The sequence below is a fragment of the Cherax quadricarinatus genome, chromosome 40 (assembly GCF_038502225.1).
Source record: "Cherax quadricarinatus isolate ZL_2023a chromosome 40, ASM3850222v1, whole genome shotgun sequence".
Classification (NCBI taxonomy): Eukaryota; Metazoa; Arthropoda; class Malacostraca; order Decapoda; family Parastacidae; genus Cherax; species Cherax quadricarinatus.
This window is the reverse complement of record NC_091331.1, coordinates 6158882-6174540: the sequence shown is the minus strand read 5'-3', so window position 1 is coordinate 6174540 and position 15659 is coordinate 6158882. Positions and strand designations below refer to the sequence as shown.

At 39.0% G+C, this 15659-nt stretch overlaps 1 protein-coding gene across 1 annotated transcript in view; it reads right to left on the bottom strand.

Annotated features, from left to right (window-relative positions):
- Positions 1-15659, bottom strand: part of LOC128687157 (mediator complex subunit kohtalo) — a 144484-nt gene that overhangs the window by 116396 nt on the left and 12429 nt on the right. The window contains exons 6-11 of the mRNA XM_070092567.1: positions 5722-5846; positions 4883-5136; positions 4581-4719; positions 3546-3697; positions 2211-2305; positions 901-1034 (exon numbers count right to left, since the gene is read on the bottom strand). Coding sequence (XP_069948668.1) covers positions 901-1034; positions 2211-2305; positions 3546-3697; positions 4581-4719; positions 4883-5136; positions 5722-5846 — 899 coding nt within the window. The remainder of the gene's footprint in view (positions 1-900; positions 1035-2210; positions 2306-3545; positions 3698-4580; positions 4720-4882; positions 5137-5721; positions 5847-15659) is intronic.

Here is a 15659-nt window from a genome sequence, read left to right as displayed (position 1 = left end):
TACCCACTCCCACCAACTTTTCCTAGAATGACCCCCTTCCCACCAACCTTTCCTAGAATGACCCCCTCCCACCAACCTTTCCTAGAATGACCCCTACCCCTCTTTCCTCCCACTACAGAGTTATATGCCCTCCAAGTCATCCTATTTTTATCCATCCTCTCTAAATGTCCAAACCACCTCAACAACCCCTCCTCAGTCCTCTGGATAATACTTTTAAGAACCTCGCACCCCCTCATAATCTCTAAACTAAGAATTCTCTGCATGATATTCACACCATATATTGCCCTTAGACAATATATCTCCACTGCCTCCAGCTGCCTCCTCATTGCAATGTTTAACCCGTAAACGGTCCAAATGTATATGTATATACGTTTTTTCAACATTTGATAGTATGTAAAAAAAAGTAGATCCTTTTTTTTTTTACCTTTGAAAACGTGTAAAAAAACTTTGATCTACGTTTTTTTTTTTTGTTAGATTTGAAAATATGTAAAAAAAAAAAAATGTAGATCTACTTTTGGAGCACTACTACGAGTTATTAATTTTATTACTATTATTATATTTAAGGGGATGCTCTAAACACATAAGGGCCATATAGCACCTGTGGAATGGGATGAGTAGTGGATAATCAGACTTGTTCCAATAAAGTGGAGAGTGGCTCCAATTCTTCAGATTAAGATCCCTTCATCAGCACCAAGGCACCCACTGAAGGGATTTATATTTATAGTACTTTCAGCAGAGTACTCTCATGAAGATTTAATAAATAAAAGCAACTGGGAAGCTTAATTTTAAGCATTTTTTGTAATTCTCAACACGTGTAAACTCTACCTGAATAAGGAGATGGACAGTGTGCTAAAAAAAGTTTTTTTAGGAATAACCAAATTTGAAAATAAAAATACTTACCTCATTATTTGCTTCCTTTGTAGAGCCAAAAATCTTATTGTATAAAGTGTCAAGAGAGTTATTTGAATCTACACGATCGAAGCAGTGGCGATCTAGTGCATCGAGAGCTCCCAAGACCCTATTTATTGTAGATCCTGTTGATAGAGGCACAGATGCTACAGCACCAAGATAAGAATACTGGGTTAATATCTCATAATAAAGTCAGAATCATTTATATTCAAGTGTCACTATAAAAAGAATTAATACAGCAAACCCTCACATAAGGCAGTAGTTACAGTCCGGAAAACTGCCGCATTTAAAAATAGTTGCAAAAACTGAAGAACACATGGAAAAAATAAGGTTATGCTCCAAGACTCTGAAGAAAGTAAGGGTAGTTTAATTTTGAAATTGATATGATAGTATATATGCTTGTTACAGACTTAACCAGACTCTTAGTCAACCATTGACACTAAACTTCGGGAAATACACACTAAAAGGTAAAAATCCTTTTAAAATTGAGAGTGGAAGTCAACCTGTAATGGCATCAGAATTACTTTGCAGAGGTCATGCATGCAATTAGAGAACTTGGGTCACAACTGTTCCAGTATATACACATGACCTGCCTGCATGATCAATATGAGTTCTGATGGCTCAGTGGAGAGAAAGAAAATAAAATACATTATTCATAACACGTATGCCAAGCTTCTGAATGTGCTAGTAGTTCAAAGTTGCAGTTGAGGCTACCTAGAGCCTGCATTGTGACTCAAGCTGACAGCCAAACATACAGTACTTCATACACACCCAACGTTAGCAATTTTAAGAGAAAGTGAAACAGTGAAAAAGACTGAGAAATATGCAGAGCGAAACACACAAATAAGTAATTGTATAAGTGATGAATATTGATACAGAAAACTTGTCCCTCAATATAAATAAAGCAAATAGTATGCAAAGAAGGGCAGGAAGAGTGCATTCAAATGCTATCTGGTGTAACAAAGATGAAAATAGTAGCTTAGTAAAAGGAAACTACCCCTGGCTTAACATTCTGTTAAGAACTTCCTGTGCCACAGAAGTGGGATGATGTATAGTAAAACTGAGTCGAGTTAACATGCACCAGAAAGAAAAAGGGGTTACAGGGTTTACTGTATAATACAAGAGTATAATATGTATGTGGAGTGAAAACATTTTTGTATACATTCAACTCTACTATACGATTAATTTATTCATCAAAGCCACAATTTAGACAAACCTGTAACTATGGTTTCTCAAGTTTCATATAATATTGTTCATGAGTGACTTATAAAACAAATTAAAAGCAGAGGACTTAATCTTACCAGTTACATTAACAGCATATTTATCCAATGACCAGCGATTCTCTGCAGCTCGACTCCGTTGTCTGATGTGCTCTTCCATCATTTTCAGCTGAACCCTGAAATTTCAAAATCTCACCAATGATACTGACAAACCGAGCATTTACATTACATTAATGATTCATAAAAGAAAAGTGTATACAGCTCTTCATTTTTAAGCTTTGTATAAACCAGTGTTAGAGGATGATCACATCCTGGGTTCCAGTAGGAAAGAAACCAGGCAAGCCTGTTTATCCTGTCAGGATTTCCCTGCAGAGTGGTGTGAAATGTGAAGATACCAGGAGCTGACTGCTCTCTCCTCTGGTGATTTCCTGTGAAGGCTAGGTGGCACTGCTAGCCACTTTAATACCACCTGTATATATTTGGCAGAAGTAATGACAGATCCTGTGATGTGTATTGGTCTGTGACTTGATCACTCATGAAAACCCATTAACATTTACAGTTATGAAAAGCTGAGCTAACTTTTGCAATATGATTCAAATTCTCTTACCTGTAAGCAATTATGTATTTAATATGCCTGATCTATCACTTTAGTTCTGGTAAGTCAGCACAAGATTTTAAAGTAACCACATATTGGTTGAGTCATGGTTGATAGTTGCTTATTTATATAGTATCCCTTGATGAATGCAAACACAGTGCACATGCACTGCTCTGGGTGGTTATTTGTGGAAGGATGGTAATTGCTGTGTACCTTTCAAGAAGGAGGCAAGTGCTTTAGCTAGCATGATTTAATTAATAAGATATCAAAATTGCAGCAGCCTCTAGTGAAGTGGTTTTTGTAGATTTTCCCCTTCCTTAATAAGTTTGGCCTTCAGTCTAGCAAAACCCTTGGCACACTCATTATCCCATATGGGAAATACAAAATACTGGACTAGCAGGCCCACTGCAATGTCCTACTACCCCTATCATCAGCACCTGACTAGCGGGCTCACTGCAATGTCGTACTATTCGTATCATCAGCACCTGACATACTTTTTTTTATTGCTCTTACCTCACTCTCCATGAGTATATATACGTGTAAAAGGTATCCACTCCATGATTAGACAAAACTCAACCCTGAGCAAGGCATATTACCCATAAAAGTTTGTTCCGAATATTGTCTTTACATCTGTACTTGTGGGTATTACCTGTATGTTACCTGTAACCTATATACAAAATCTCCGGTGCATTCCTCCACATGCAACTACATATTATTTTATTTCATTTGACATGAATGGGAGTTACCAAATCAGAAAAAATAATACTTTATTGTAACGCAGTCAGAAAATATTGATGGTAAAGCGTATCACGCTGTCTCACCGGACATGTTGGTTGTTGTAGCGAGGAGGCATAGGCAGATCAGAGGGGGCACAGGGAAGCACATCAAGGGGAGACCCAGTCAGCCAAGAGGAAGCTTTACCCTCACCAGCATTGTTCCACACCAGTGCAGTTGGACAGTCAAGGGTAATTGCCTGTTAATAAAAAAATGTAACACTAGAGATTATTTAATATGGCAATTATTTTTTGCTGGAAATAAGAAAGACAGTAGTACATAAAATAATAAAAATTATAATAATAATATAGTACAGTGACTTTTGTTAGAAACAAACTATTGCATTTAAAGCTCTGCAACATAAATAAAAGTTAAACCAAACAGATTATCCTAAGATGAGGGAAAAATTCAAAATGAAATCATTTAACAACTGTGGAAGGTGCTAGAGAGTCATGAAAAAAGAAAGGATTTTAAACCAATGCAGAAAAGTAAAGTAAGGAATGGGTGGGATGGTTCATGGTGGGAGGATGGAGGGACTAGCAGGTGACACCCTCTTTTTCTTCTCCCTACCATGGCTTGGCTAACTCTACCCACACACCAGTCACCCTCTCTCCTCATGCAATTATCTTCAGCACTTGTCTCCACACTATTATAAACTGAACAATTAAAAGTTAAGAAAGGGATCAGGAGTTAGAGTTCATCTCCATCCCATCCCCTCCACAAAACTTAAAATGATAATATATATATTTTTTTTAACATTTAAGCTGTTTTCCACCAACGTGGGATACAGCCGTATATATACAGCCGGTTTGTTGAAAGAAGACTAATTATATATATAGACATCTAATAATAACAAGAAAATAAAATACAGGGAAAGACAGGACCTCAAAAATTATCATTTACATTTTAATATTAAAAACTGACTTGCAAAAATAGCTAACAAATACAATAACATCAGAACCATTTTTTGTTTCTACAATAAACATTCAGATGTGACCTAAAAGTAGACCACTGTTAAATTTTAAACATCTTTTCTACCAGTGCTATTTACAATACTGTATGTTGATTTCTCCAAGAAATACCTGGATGAAGCAGGATGCAGCCAGGACAACTGGACGATGCTGGTGGCAAGAGAGTAGCTCCTGGAATGTTGCTGCCAGAGGGTTTATTGTTGGGCCTGATGGCTGACTGGTCCCAGAACCTTGACCACTTACACCAATTCTTTAGAGTAAAAGTATTCTGTCAAGTTTTCACAAAATACAGGAGAGAAGCTTGCACATGATTTTGGTCTAAATTTTTATTAATACTAAAATATTAACTAATTTTTAGCATTTTAAATATATTACATTCAGGAAAAAAGAGACAGCCATATGTACACTGTTACCCATTATTGCTGTGGTTGACAGGAGACTGTGGCCTGGGTGAAGAGTATCCAGAGTCGTGACACAACTGGGCTAGTTTAGACGCTGAATAATACGCAAGTTTACGTGAAAGGTACTCTGACTGTGTGATGTCATCAAGGTACTGCAAGGGTAAAGGCAGCACAACACGAAGAACAACGTCATGCTCAGTTCCTCGCCATCGTACAAACGTTTCCACAATCCATTCTAAAAGTTCCTGACGATCCAGTAAGCCTTCCTACAATGGCAAACAAACAATTACTGAATAATTCTTACTTTTATATTAATAATATCTGGCATGACCTCATGCTGTCCCATCCCCCTTTCTGGATATTAGTGTTGTAGTGTTATCACAAAATTTTCCTTCATGTTAGACATACATAGGTCCCTAAGCCCAGTCTGCTTTTTACACTAGTTATCAATAACAGCATCTTAGGATTTTGAAGTTTTATTCTCCAAAACCTGCTCCAACAGATATAGATAACAATACTGTTGTCATTACCACGATTATAATCCTGGTAGGCAAATAGAATCAGAGCACATATTATTCTGATACAATTCAGGGAGTTCACTGCCTGATACTATATGAAAATGTTTGCAAAAGAAACATCAGTGGTTTGTAAATACAGATATTCCAAAGTTTAGAGCAAAATGATTATCCATGAGTCCCTGACTTCTAATTCATTACAGTAATTACTTAGGTACAGTAAGTAATATTCCTTCCTTTTTTATCCACTTTCAACAGTAAGTGAATGCTATGATTCATTCCTAAGCTAACTTGAATTTCATCAATAAATTCAATAACACAATACAGGATGTGCACCTGATACATAAAGTGTGCTAACTGAAGACAGTAATTCCAGTTACGAAGAACATGAGTCAGCTGTGCAGTAGTTGGCTGTCCTGTTCCAGTAGCCGCTGGTGCTCCACTCCCAGAACCGGAGAGTCCTGAAAATAGGGAAAAATAGGACAAACTAAATTTTAAATTAAAAAAATTCAAGATGCCATGGACATTTAGGTTATCATTCCTATACCAAGCACATACAGTAGAACCTCATATCTATGGGTTCAGTTTCTGCAGTTTCAGTTATCTGTGGTTTACCATGGCCTGAAAATAACTCTTAATTTTGCTTAATAATGGCACCAAAGTGCAAAAGTAGTGATAATGGCAGTTCTTCAAAACCTAAGAGTAACAGGGAAGTGCTTCCCATCAGTGAAAAATTCCTACTTCTCCTTTTACTGTGAATAATTTATCAACTGAACTTTATCACGGCTATGTACATATGTATGTATGTATGAAAGTGTATAAACTAAAGGAAGAGGAAGTTAGGGCGAGATATAAGCAACTATTGGCGGAAAGGTGGACTAGTGCAAGTATGAATAGTGGGGGAGGCGATGTTGAAGAGGATTGGGATAGTTTTAAAAATGCAGTATTAGAATGTGGAGCAGAACTTTGTGGCTATAGGAGGGTGGGTGCAGGAGGAAAGAGGAGTGATTGGTGGATTGATGAAGTAAAGGGTGTGATAAAAGAGAAAAAGTTAGCTTATGAGAGGTTTTTACAAAGCAAAAGTGTTATAAGAAGAGCAGAGTATATGGAGAGTAAAAGAAAGGTGAAGAGAAAGGTGAGAGAGTGCAAAAGGAGAGCAGATGATAGAGTGGGAGAGGCACTGTCAAGAAATTTTGCTGAATATAAGAAAAAGCAGGGGGGGATATAGTGTTGGAGTGGTTGGTACTTTTGTTTAATAAATGTATGAAAGAGGGGAAGGTACCTAGGGATTGGCGGAGAGCATGTATAGTCCCTTTATATAAAGGGAAAGGGGACAAAAGAGATTGTAAAAATTATAGAGGAATAAGTTTACTGAGTATACCAGGAAAAGTATACGGTAGGGTTATAATTGAAAGAATTAGAGGTAAGACAGAATGTAGAATTGCGGACGAGCAAGGAGGCTTCAGAGTGGGTAGGGGATGTGTAGATCAAGTGTTTACATTGAAACATATATGTGAACAGTATTTAGATAAAGGTAGGGAAGTTTTTATTGCATTTATGGATTTAGAAAAGGCATATGATAGAGTGGATAGAGGAGCAATGTGGCAGATGTTGCAAGTATATGGAATAGGTGGTAAGTTACTAAATGCTGTAAAGAGCTTTTATGAGGATAGTGAGGCTCAGGTTAGGGTGTGTAGAAGAGAGGGAGAATACTTCCCGGTAAAAGTAGGTCTTAAACAGGGATGTGTAATGTCACCATGGTTGTTTAATATATTTATAGATGGGGTTGTAAAAGAAGTAAATGCTAGGGTGTTCGGGAGAGGGGTGGGATTAAATTATGGGGAATCAAATTCAAAATGGGAATTGACACAGTTACTTTTTGCTGATGATACTGTGCTTATGGGAGATTCTAAAGAAAAATTACAAAGGTTAGTGGATGAGTTTGAGAATGTGTGTAAAGGTAGAAAGTTGAAAGTGAACATAGAAAAGAGTAAGGTGATGAGGGTATCAAATGATTTAGATAAAGAAAAATTGGATATCAAATTGGGGAGGAGGAGTATGGAAGAAGTGAATGTTTTCAGATACTTGGGAGTTGATGTGTCGGCGGATGGATTTATGAAGGATGAGGTTAATCATAGAATTGATGAGGGAAAAAAGGTGAGTGGTGCATTGAGGTATATGTGGAGTCAAAAAACGTTATCTATGGAGGCAAAGAAGGGAATGTATGAAAGTATAGTAGTACCAACACTCTTATATGGATGTGAAGCTTGGGTGGTAAATGCAGCAGCGAGGAGACGGTTGGAGGCAGTGGAGATGTCCTGTCTAAGGGCAATGTGTGGTGTAAATATTATGCAGAAAATTCGGAGTGTGGAAATTAGGAGAAGGTGTGGAGTTAATAAAAGCATTAGTCAGAGGGCAGAAGAGGGGTTGTTGAGGTGGTTTGGTCATTTAGAGAGAATGGATCAAAGTAGAATGACATGGAAAGCATATAAATCTATAGGGGAAGGAAAGAGGGGTAGGGGTCGTCCTCGAAAGGGTTGGAAAGAGGGGGTAAAGGAGGTTTTGTGGGTGAGGGGCTTGGACTTCCAGCAAGCGTGCGTGAGCGTGTTAGATAGGAGTGAATGGAGACGAATGATACTTGGGACCTGACGATCTGTTGGAGTGTGAGCAGGGTAATATTTAGTGAAGGGAGACGGCCGACTTGTTGAAAAAAAAAAAAAAAAAAAAAATTCAGGGAAACCGGTTATTTTCATATAGTCGGACTTGAGTCCTGGAAATGGGAAGTACAATGCCTGCACTTTAAAGGAGGGGTTTGGGATATTGGCAGTTTGGAGGGATATGTTGTGTATCTCTATACATATATGCTTCTAAACTGTTGTATTCTGAGCACCTCTGCAAAAGCAGTGATAATGTGTGAGTGTGGTGAAAGTGTTGAATGATGATGAAAGTATTTTCTTTTTGGGGATTTTCTTTCTTTTTTTTGGGTCACCCTGCCTCGGTGGGAGACGGCCAACTTGTTTAAAAAAAAAAAAAAAAAAAAAAATAAGAAAAAACTTTTGAAGTGAGATAAACAAGTTAAGAAAGCCTAGGGAACAAATGGATTTATCAGTTAAAAACAGTAGGGGAGTTAATAAATGGGGAGCTGGAGGTATTGGGAGGATGGTGGGAATATTTTGAGGAACTTTTAAATGTCGATGAAGAAAGGGAGGCAGTAATTTCATGCACTGGACAGGGAGGTACATCTTTTATGAGTGAAGAGGAGCAGGATGTAGGTGTGGGAGAGGAGGTGCATGAGGCATTATGTAGAATGAAAGAGGGTAAAGCAGCTGGAACTGATGGGATCATGAAAGAAATGTTAAAAGCAGGGGGAGATATAATGTTGGAGTGGTTGGTATTTTTGTTTAATAAATGTATGAAAGAGGGGAAGGTACCTAGGGATTGGCAGAGAGCACGTATAATTCCTTTATATAAAGAGAAGAGGGACAAGAGAGATTATAAATATTATAGAGGAATAAATTTACTGAGTATACCAGGAAAAATCCTAGGTAGTAGGTTGGTAGACAGCAACTGCCCAGGGAGGTACTACCATCCTGCCAAGTGAGTGTGAAACGAAAGCCTGTAATTGTTTTACACGATGTTAGGATTGCTGGTGTCCTTTTTTCTGTTTCATAAACATGCAAGATTTCAGGTACGTCTTGCTACTTCTACTTACACTTAGGTCACACTACACATACATGTACAAGCATATATATATGTACACACCCCTCTGGGTTTTCTTCTATTTTCTTACTAGTTCTTGTTTATTTCCTCTTACCTCCATGGGGAAGTGGAACAGAATTCTTCCTCCGTAAGCCATGAGTGTTGTAAGAGGCGACTAAAATGCCAGGAGCAAGGCGCTAGTAACCCCTTCTCCTATATATATTACTAAATGTAAAAGAAGAAGCTTTCGTTTTTCCTTTTGGGCCACCCTGCCTCGGTGGGATACGGCCTGTGTGTCGAAAGAAAGAAAGAAATTTACTGAGTATACCAGGAAAAATCCTAGGTAGTAGGTTGGTAGACAGCAACTGCCCAGGGAGGTACTACCATCATGCCAAGTGAGTGTGAAACAAAAGCCTGTAATTGTTTTACACAATGGTAGGATTACTGGTGTCCTTTTTTCTGTTTCATAAACATGCAAGATTTCAGGTACGTCTTGCTACTTCTACTTACACTTAGGTCACATATATATATGAAACAGTAATTCAATGTCTCTCCTCCTCCAGTCTTCCATACACTAAGAAGAATTGCCAATAAAGGTAAGTGTTATGCTGTTAATGTTTCATTCATCATGTCCCATTGTATTGTTTATGTACTACATTTATATTTCACGTAAAAAAAAATTTTTGTTTTAATACTTCTGGGTGTCAGGAACGGATTAATTGTATTTACATTATTTCTTATGGGAAAATTGATTTGAAAATCGTCTATTTCGATAATAGTCCCGCTTCCAGGAATGGATTATGGACGACAATTGAGGGACCACTGTATATATATATATACAGTGGATCCTCGCCTAACGATATTAATCTGTTCCTGAGAGCTCAACGTTAGGCGAAATTATCGTTAGCCGAATTAACTTTCCCTAAGAAATAATGGAAATCAAATTAATCCGTTCCTGACACCCCAAAGTATGAAAAAAAACAAATTTTACCACATGAAATATTAATTTTAATACGCACAAACTGAAGAAGACATGTACAATTACATGACACTTACCTTTATTGAAGATCTGGTGATGATTGATGGGATGGGAGGATGAGAGAGTGTGGATGGTGTTAATGTTTAGAAGGGGAATCCCCTTCCATTAGGACTTGAGGTGTCAAGTCCTTTTCCGGGGTTACTTCCCTTCTTCTTTTAATGTCACTAGGACCAGCTTCAGAGTCACTGGACCTCTGCCGCACAACATATCTGTCCATAGAGGCCTGTACCTCCCATTCCTTTATGACATTCCTAAAGTGTTTCACAACATTGTCAGTGTAATAGTCACCAGCACGGCTTGCAATAGCTGTGTGAGGGTGATTTTCATCAAAAAAGGTTTGCACTTTATGCCACATTGCACACATTTCCTTAATCTTTGAAGTAGGCAACTTCCTAAATTTCTCTATCCCCTCCTCCGGAGCAGTTTCCTCAGGTCTGGCCTCTTGCTGTTGAAGATGATCTTGCAGCTCATCAGTGGTTAGTTCTTCATTGTCCTCCTCCATCAACTCTTCCACATCCTCCCCACTAACCTCCAACCCCAAGGACTTCCCCAATGCCACAATGGATTCCTCAACTGGTATAGGATTCCCAGGGTTAGCCTCAAACCCTTCAAAATCCCTTTTGTCTACACATTCTGGCCACAGTTTCTTCCAAGCAGAGTTCAAGGTCCTCTTAGTCACTTCCTTCCAAGCATTACCTATAATGTTTACACAACTGAGGATGCTAAAGTGATCTCTCCAAAACTCTCTTAGAGTCAATTGAGTTTCTGAGGTCACTACAAAGCACCTTTCAAACATAGCTTTTGTATAGAGTTTTTTGAAGTTTGCAATGACCTACTGGTCCATGGGCTGCAGGAGAGTAGTAGTATTAGGAGGCAAAAACTTGACCTTAATGAAGTTCATGTCCCCAGAAAGTCGCTCTGCCATGTCTGAAGGATGACCAGGAGCAATGTCTAATACCAGGATGCACTTAAGGTCCAATTTGTTTTCCAGGAGGTAATTTTTCACAGTGGGGGCAAATGCATGGTGTAACCAGTCATAGAAAAGGTCTCTAGTGACCCATGCCTTACTGTTTGCCCTCCACATCACACACAAATTAGCCTTTAGGACATTGTTTTTACTGAACACTCTGGGAGTTTCAGAGTGATACACCAATAAAGTCTTCACTTTGCAATCACGACTAGCATTAGCACACATCAACAGAGTACGCCTGTCTTTCATAGGCTTATGTCCTGGGTTTCAATACTTCACTGTCTCTGTACTCCTTGAATTCCTTCACATATTTCAGCTGCTTTTTGGTCCAAACTGGCAGCCTCACCATGCCTTATCACACTATGTATGCCACTACAATTCTTAAATCTCTCAAACCAACCTTTGCTGGCCTTAAATTCACTCGCATCACCACTAGTTGCAGGAATTTTTCTAATTAAATCGTCATGCAACTTCCTAGCCTTTTCACATATGATCGCTTGAGAGATGCTATCTCCTGCTATCTGTTTTTCGTTTATCCACACCAATAACAGTCTCTCAACATCTTCTATCACTTGCGATCTCTGTTTCGAAAACAAAGTTGCACCTTTGGCAAGAACAGCTTCCTTGAATGCCGTTTTCTTGGCCACAATAGTAGCGATGGTTGATTGGGGTTTTGTGTACAACCTGGCCAGCTCGAAGACATGCACTCCACTTTCATACTTAGCAATGATCTCTTTCTTCATATCCATAGTAATTCTCACCCTTTTTGCTGTAGAGTTGGCACTAGAAGCTTTCTTGGAGCCCATGGTGACTTATTTTGCAGGTGCAATCACTAAAAACGCTGTGATAATATGAAATGTTCCGATTGTATGTTTGGATGCGACCGCGGTGGCTGGCTTGTAAACACTGGCACCCGCAGGACATGTGAGGCGCGCTCAGGCCACAGGTGGACGCGTCTCGAACGGAACGAATCGCATTGGGCAAGGTTTTTAGCGCTAGCCGAGGTGAAATTTTTGAGTTAAAATGTATCGCTGGGCGGATTTAACGTTAAGCGATGCGTTTGTTAGGCGAGGGTCCACTGTGTGTATTTTTTTTTTTTTCAACAAGTCGGCCGTCTCCCACCGAGGCAGGGTGACCCAAAAAGAAAGAAAATCCCAAAAAGAAAATACTTTCATCATCATTCAACACTTTCACCTCACTCACACATAATTACTGTTTTTGCAGAGGTGCTCAGAACACAACAGTTTAGAAGCATATACGTATAAAGATACACAACATATCACCCTGCCTTGGTGGGAGACGGCCGACTTGCTGAATATTTAATATTTAGTAATATTTAGTGAAGGGATTCAGGGAAACCGGTTATTTTCATATAGTCGGACTTGAGTCCTGGAAATGGGAAGTACAATGCCTGCACTTTGAAGGAGGGGTTTGGGATATTGGCAGTTTGGAGGGATATGTTGTGTATCTCTATACGTATATGCTTCTAAACTGTTGTATTCTGAGCACCTCTGCAAAAGCAGTGATAATGTGTGTGTGTGGTGAAAGTGTTGAATGATGATGAAAGTATTTTCTTTTTGGGGATTTTCTTTCTTTTTTTTTTTGGGTCACCCTGCCTCGGTGGGAGACGACCGACTTGTTGAAAAAAAAAAAAATAAATATATAAATATATATATATATCGGATATATCGGATATATCGGATCATTATTTAGTTGTAGCTACAGTTAGAGTAAGAGGTAGATGGGAAAAGAGGAAGGTGGCAACAACAAGTAAGAGGGAGGTGAAAGTGTATAAACTAAGGGAGGAGGAAGTTCGGGTGATATATAAGCGACTATTGGCAGAAAGGTGGGCTAGTGCAAAGATGAGTAGTGGGGGGGTTGAAGAGGGTTGGAATAGTTTTAAAAATGCAGTATTAGAATGTGGGGCAGAAGTTTGTGGTTGTAGGAGGGTGGGGGCAGGAGGAAAGAGGAGTGATTGGTGGAATGATGAAGTAAAGGGTGTGATAAAAGAGAAAAAGGTAGCTTATGAGAGGTTTTTACAAAGCAAAAGTGTTATAAGAAGAGCAGAGTATATGGAGAGTAAAAGAAAGGTAAAGAGAGTGGTGAGAGAGTGCAAAAGGAGAGCAGATGACAGAGTGGGAGAGGCACTGTCAAGAAATTTTAATGAAAATAAGAAAAAATTTTGGAGTGAGTTAAACAAGTTAAGAAAGCCTAAGGAAAATATGGATTTGTCAGTTAAAAACAGAGTAGGGGAGTTAGTAGATGGGGAGATGGAGGTATTAGGTAGATGGCGAGAATATTTTGAGGAACTTTTAAATGTTAAGGAAGAAACAGAGGCAGTAATTTCATGCACTGGTCAGGGAGGTATACCATCTTTTAGGAGTGAAGAAGAGCAGAATGTAAGTGTGGGGGAGGTACGTGAGGCATTACGTAAAATGAAAGGGGGTAAAGCAGCTGGAACTGATGGGATCATGACAGAAATGTTAAAAGCAGGGGGGGATATAGTGTTGGAGTGGTTGGTACTTCTGTTTAATAAATGTATGAAAGAGGGGAAGGTACCTAGGGATTGGCGGAGAGCATGTATAGTCCCTTTATATAAAGGGAAAGGGGACAAAAGAGACTGTAAAAATTATAGAGGAATAAGCTTACTGAGTATACCAGGAAAAGTGTACGGTAGGGTTATAATTGAAAGAATTAGAGGTAAGACAGAATGGAGGATTGCGGATGAGTAAGGAGGTTTCAGAGTGGGTAGGGGATGTGTAGATCAAGTGTTTACATTGAAGCATATATGTGAACAGTATTTAGATAAAGGTAGGGAAGTTTTTATTGCATTTATGGATTTAGAAAAGGCATATGATAGAGTGGATAGAGGAGCAATGTGGCAGATGTTGCAAGTATATGGAATAGGTGGTAAGTTATTAAATGCTGTAAAGAGTTTTTATGAGGATAGTGAGGCTCAGGTTAGGGTGTGTAGAAGAGAGGGAGACTACTTCCCGGTAAAAGTAGGTCTTAGACAGGGATGTGTAATGTCACCATGGTTGTTTAATATATTTATAGATGGGGTTGTAAAGGAAGTAAATGCTAGGGTGTTTGGGAGAGGGGTGGGATTAAATTATGGGGAATCAAATTCAAAATGGGAATTGACACAGTTACTTTTTGCTGATGATACTGTGCTTATGGGAGATTCTAAAGAAAAATTGCAAAGGTTAGTGGATGAGTTTGGGAATGTGTGTAAAGGTAGAAAGTTGAAAGTGAACATAGAAAAGAGTAAGGTGATGAGGGTGTCAAATGATTTAGATAAAGAAAAATTGGATATCAAATTGGGGAGGAGGAGTATGGAAGAAGTGAATGTTTTCAGATATTTGGGAGTTGACGTGTCGGCGGATGGATTTATGAAGGATGAGGTTAATCATAGAATTGATGAGGGAAAAAAGGTGAGTGGTGCATTGAGGTATATGTGGAGTCAAAAAACGTTATCTATGGAGGCAAAGAAGGGAATGTATGAAAGTATAGTAGTACCAACACTCTTATATGGGTGTGAAGCTTGGGTGGTAAATGCAGCAGCGAGGAGACGGTTGGAGGCAGTGGAGATGTCCTGTTTAAGGGCAATGTGTGGTGTAAATATTATGCAGAAAATTCGGAGTGTGGAAATTAGGAGAAGGTGTGGAGTTAATAAAAGTATTAGTCAGAGGGCAGAAGAGGGGTTGTTGAGGTGGTTTGGTCATTTAGAGAGAATGGATCAAAGTAGAATGACATGGAAAGCATATAAATCTATAGGGGAAGGAAGGCGGGGTAGGGGTCGTCCTCGAAAGGGTTGGAGAGAGGGGGTAAAGGAGGTTTTGTGGGCAAGGGGCTTGGACTTCCAGCAAGCGTGCGTGAGCGTGTTAGATAGGAGTGAATGGAGACGAATGGTACTTGGGACCTGACGATCTGTTGGAGTGTGAGCAGGGTAATATTTAGTGAAGGGATTCAGGGAAACCGGTTATTTTCATATAGTCGGACTTGAGTCCTGGAAATGGGAAGTACAATGCCTGCACTTTAAAGGAGGGGTTTGGGATATTGGCAGTTTGGAGGGATATGTTGTGTATCTTTATATGTGTATGCTTCTAGACTGTTGTATTCTGAGCACCTCTGCAAAAAACAGTGATAATGTGCGAGTGTGGTGAAAGTGTTGAATGATGATGAAAGTATTTTCTTTTTGGGGATTTTCTTTCTTTTTTGGGTCACCCTGCCTCGGTGGGAGACGGCCGACTTGTTGAAAAAAAAAAATATATATATATATATTTTCTAGGTAGTAGGTTGGTAGACAGCAACCGCCCAGGGAGGTACTACCGTCCTGCCAAGTGAGTGTAAAATGAAAGCCTGTAATTGTTTTACATGATGGTAGGATTGCTGGTGTCCTTTTTTTCTGTCTTATGAACATGCAAGATTTCAGGTATGTCTTGCTACTTCTACTTACACTTAGGTCACACTACACATACATGTACAAACACATATATATACACATCCCTCTGGGTTTTCTATTTTCTTTCTAGTTCTTGTTCTTGTTGTTTATTTCCTGTTACC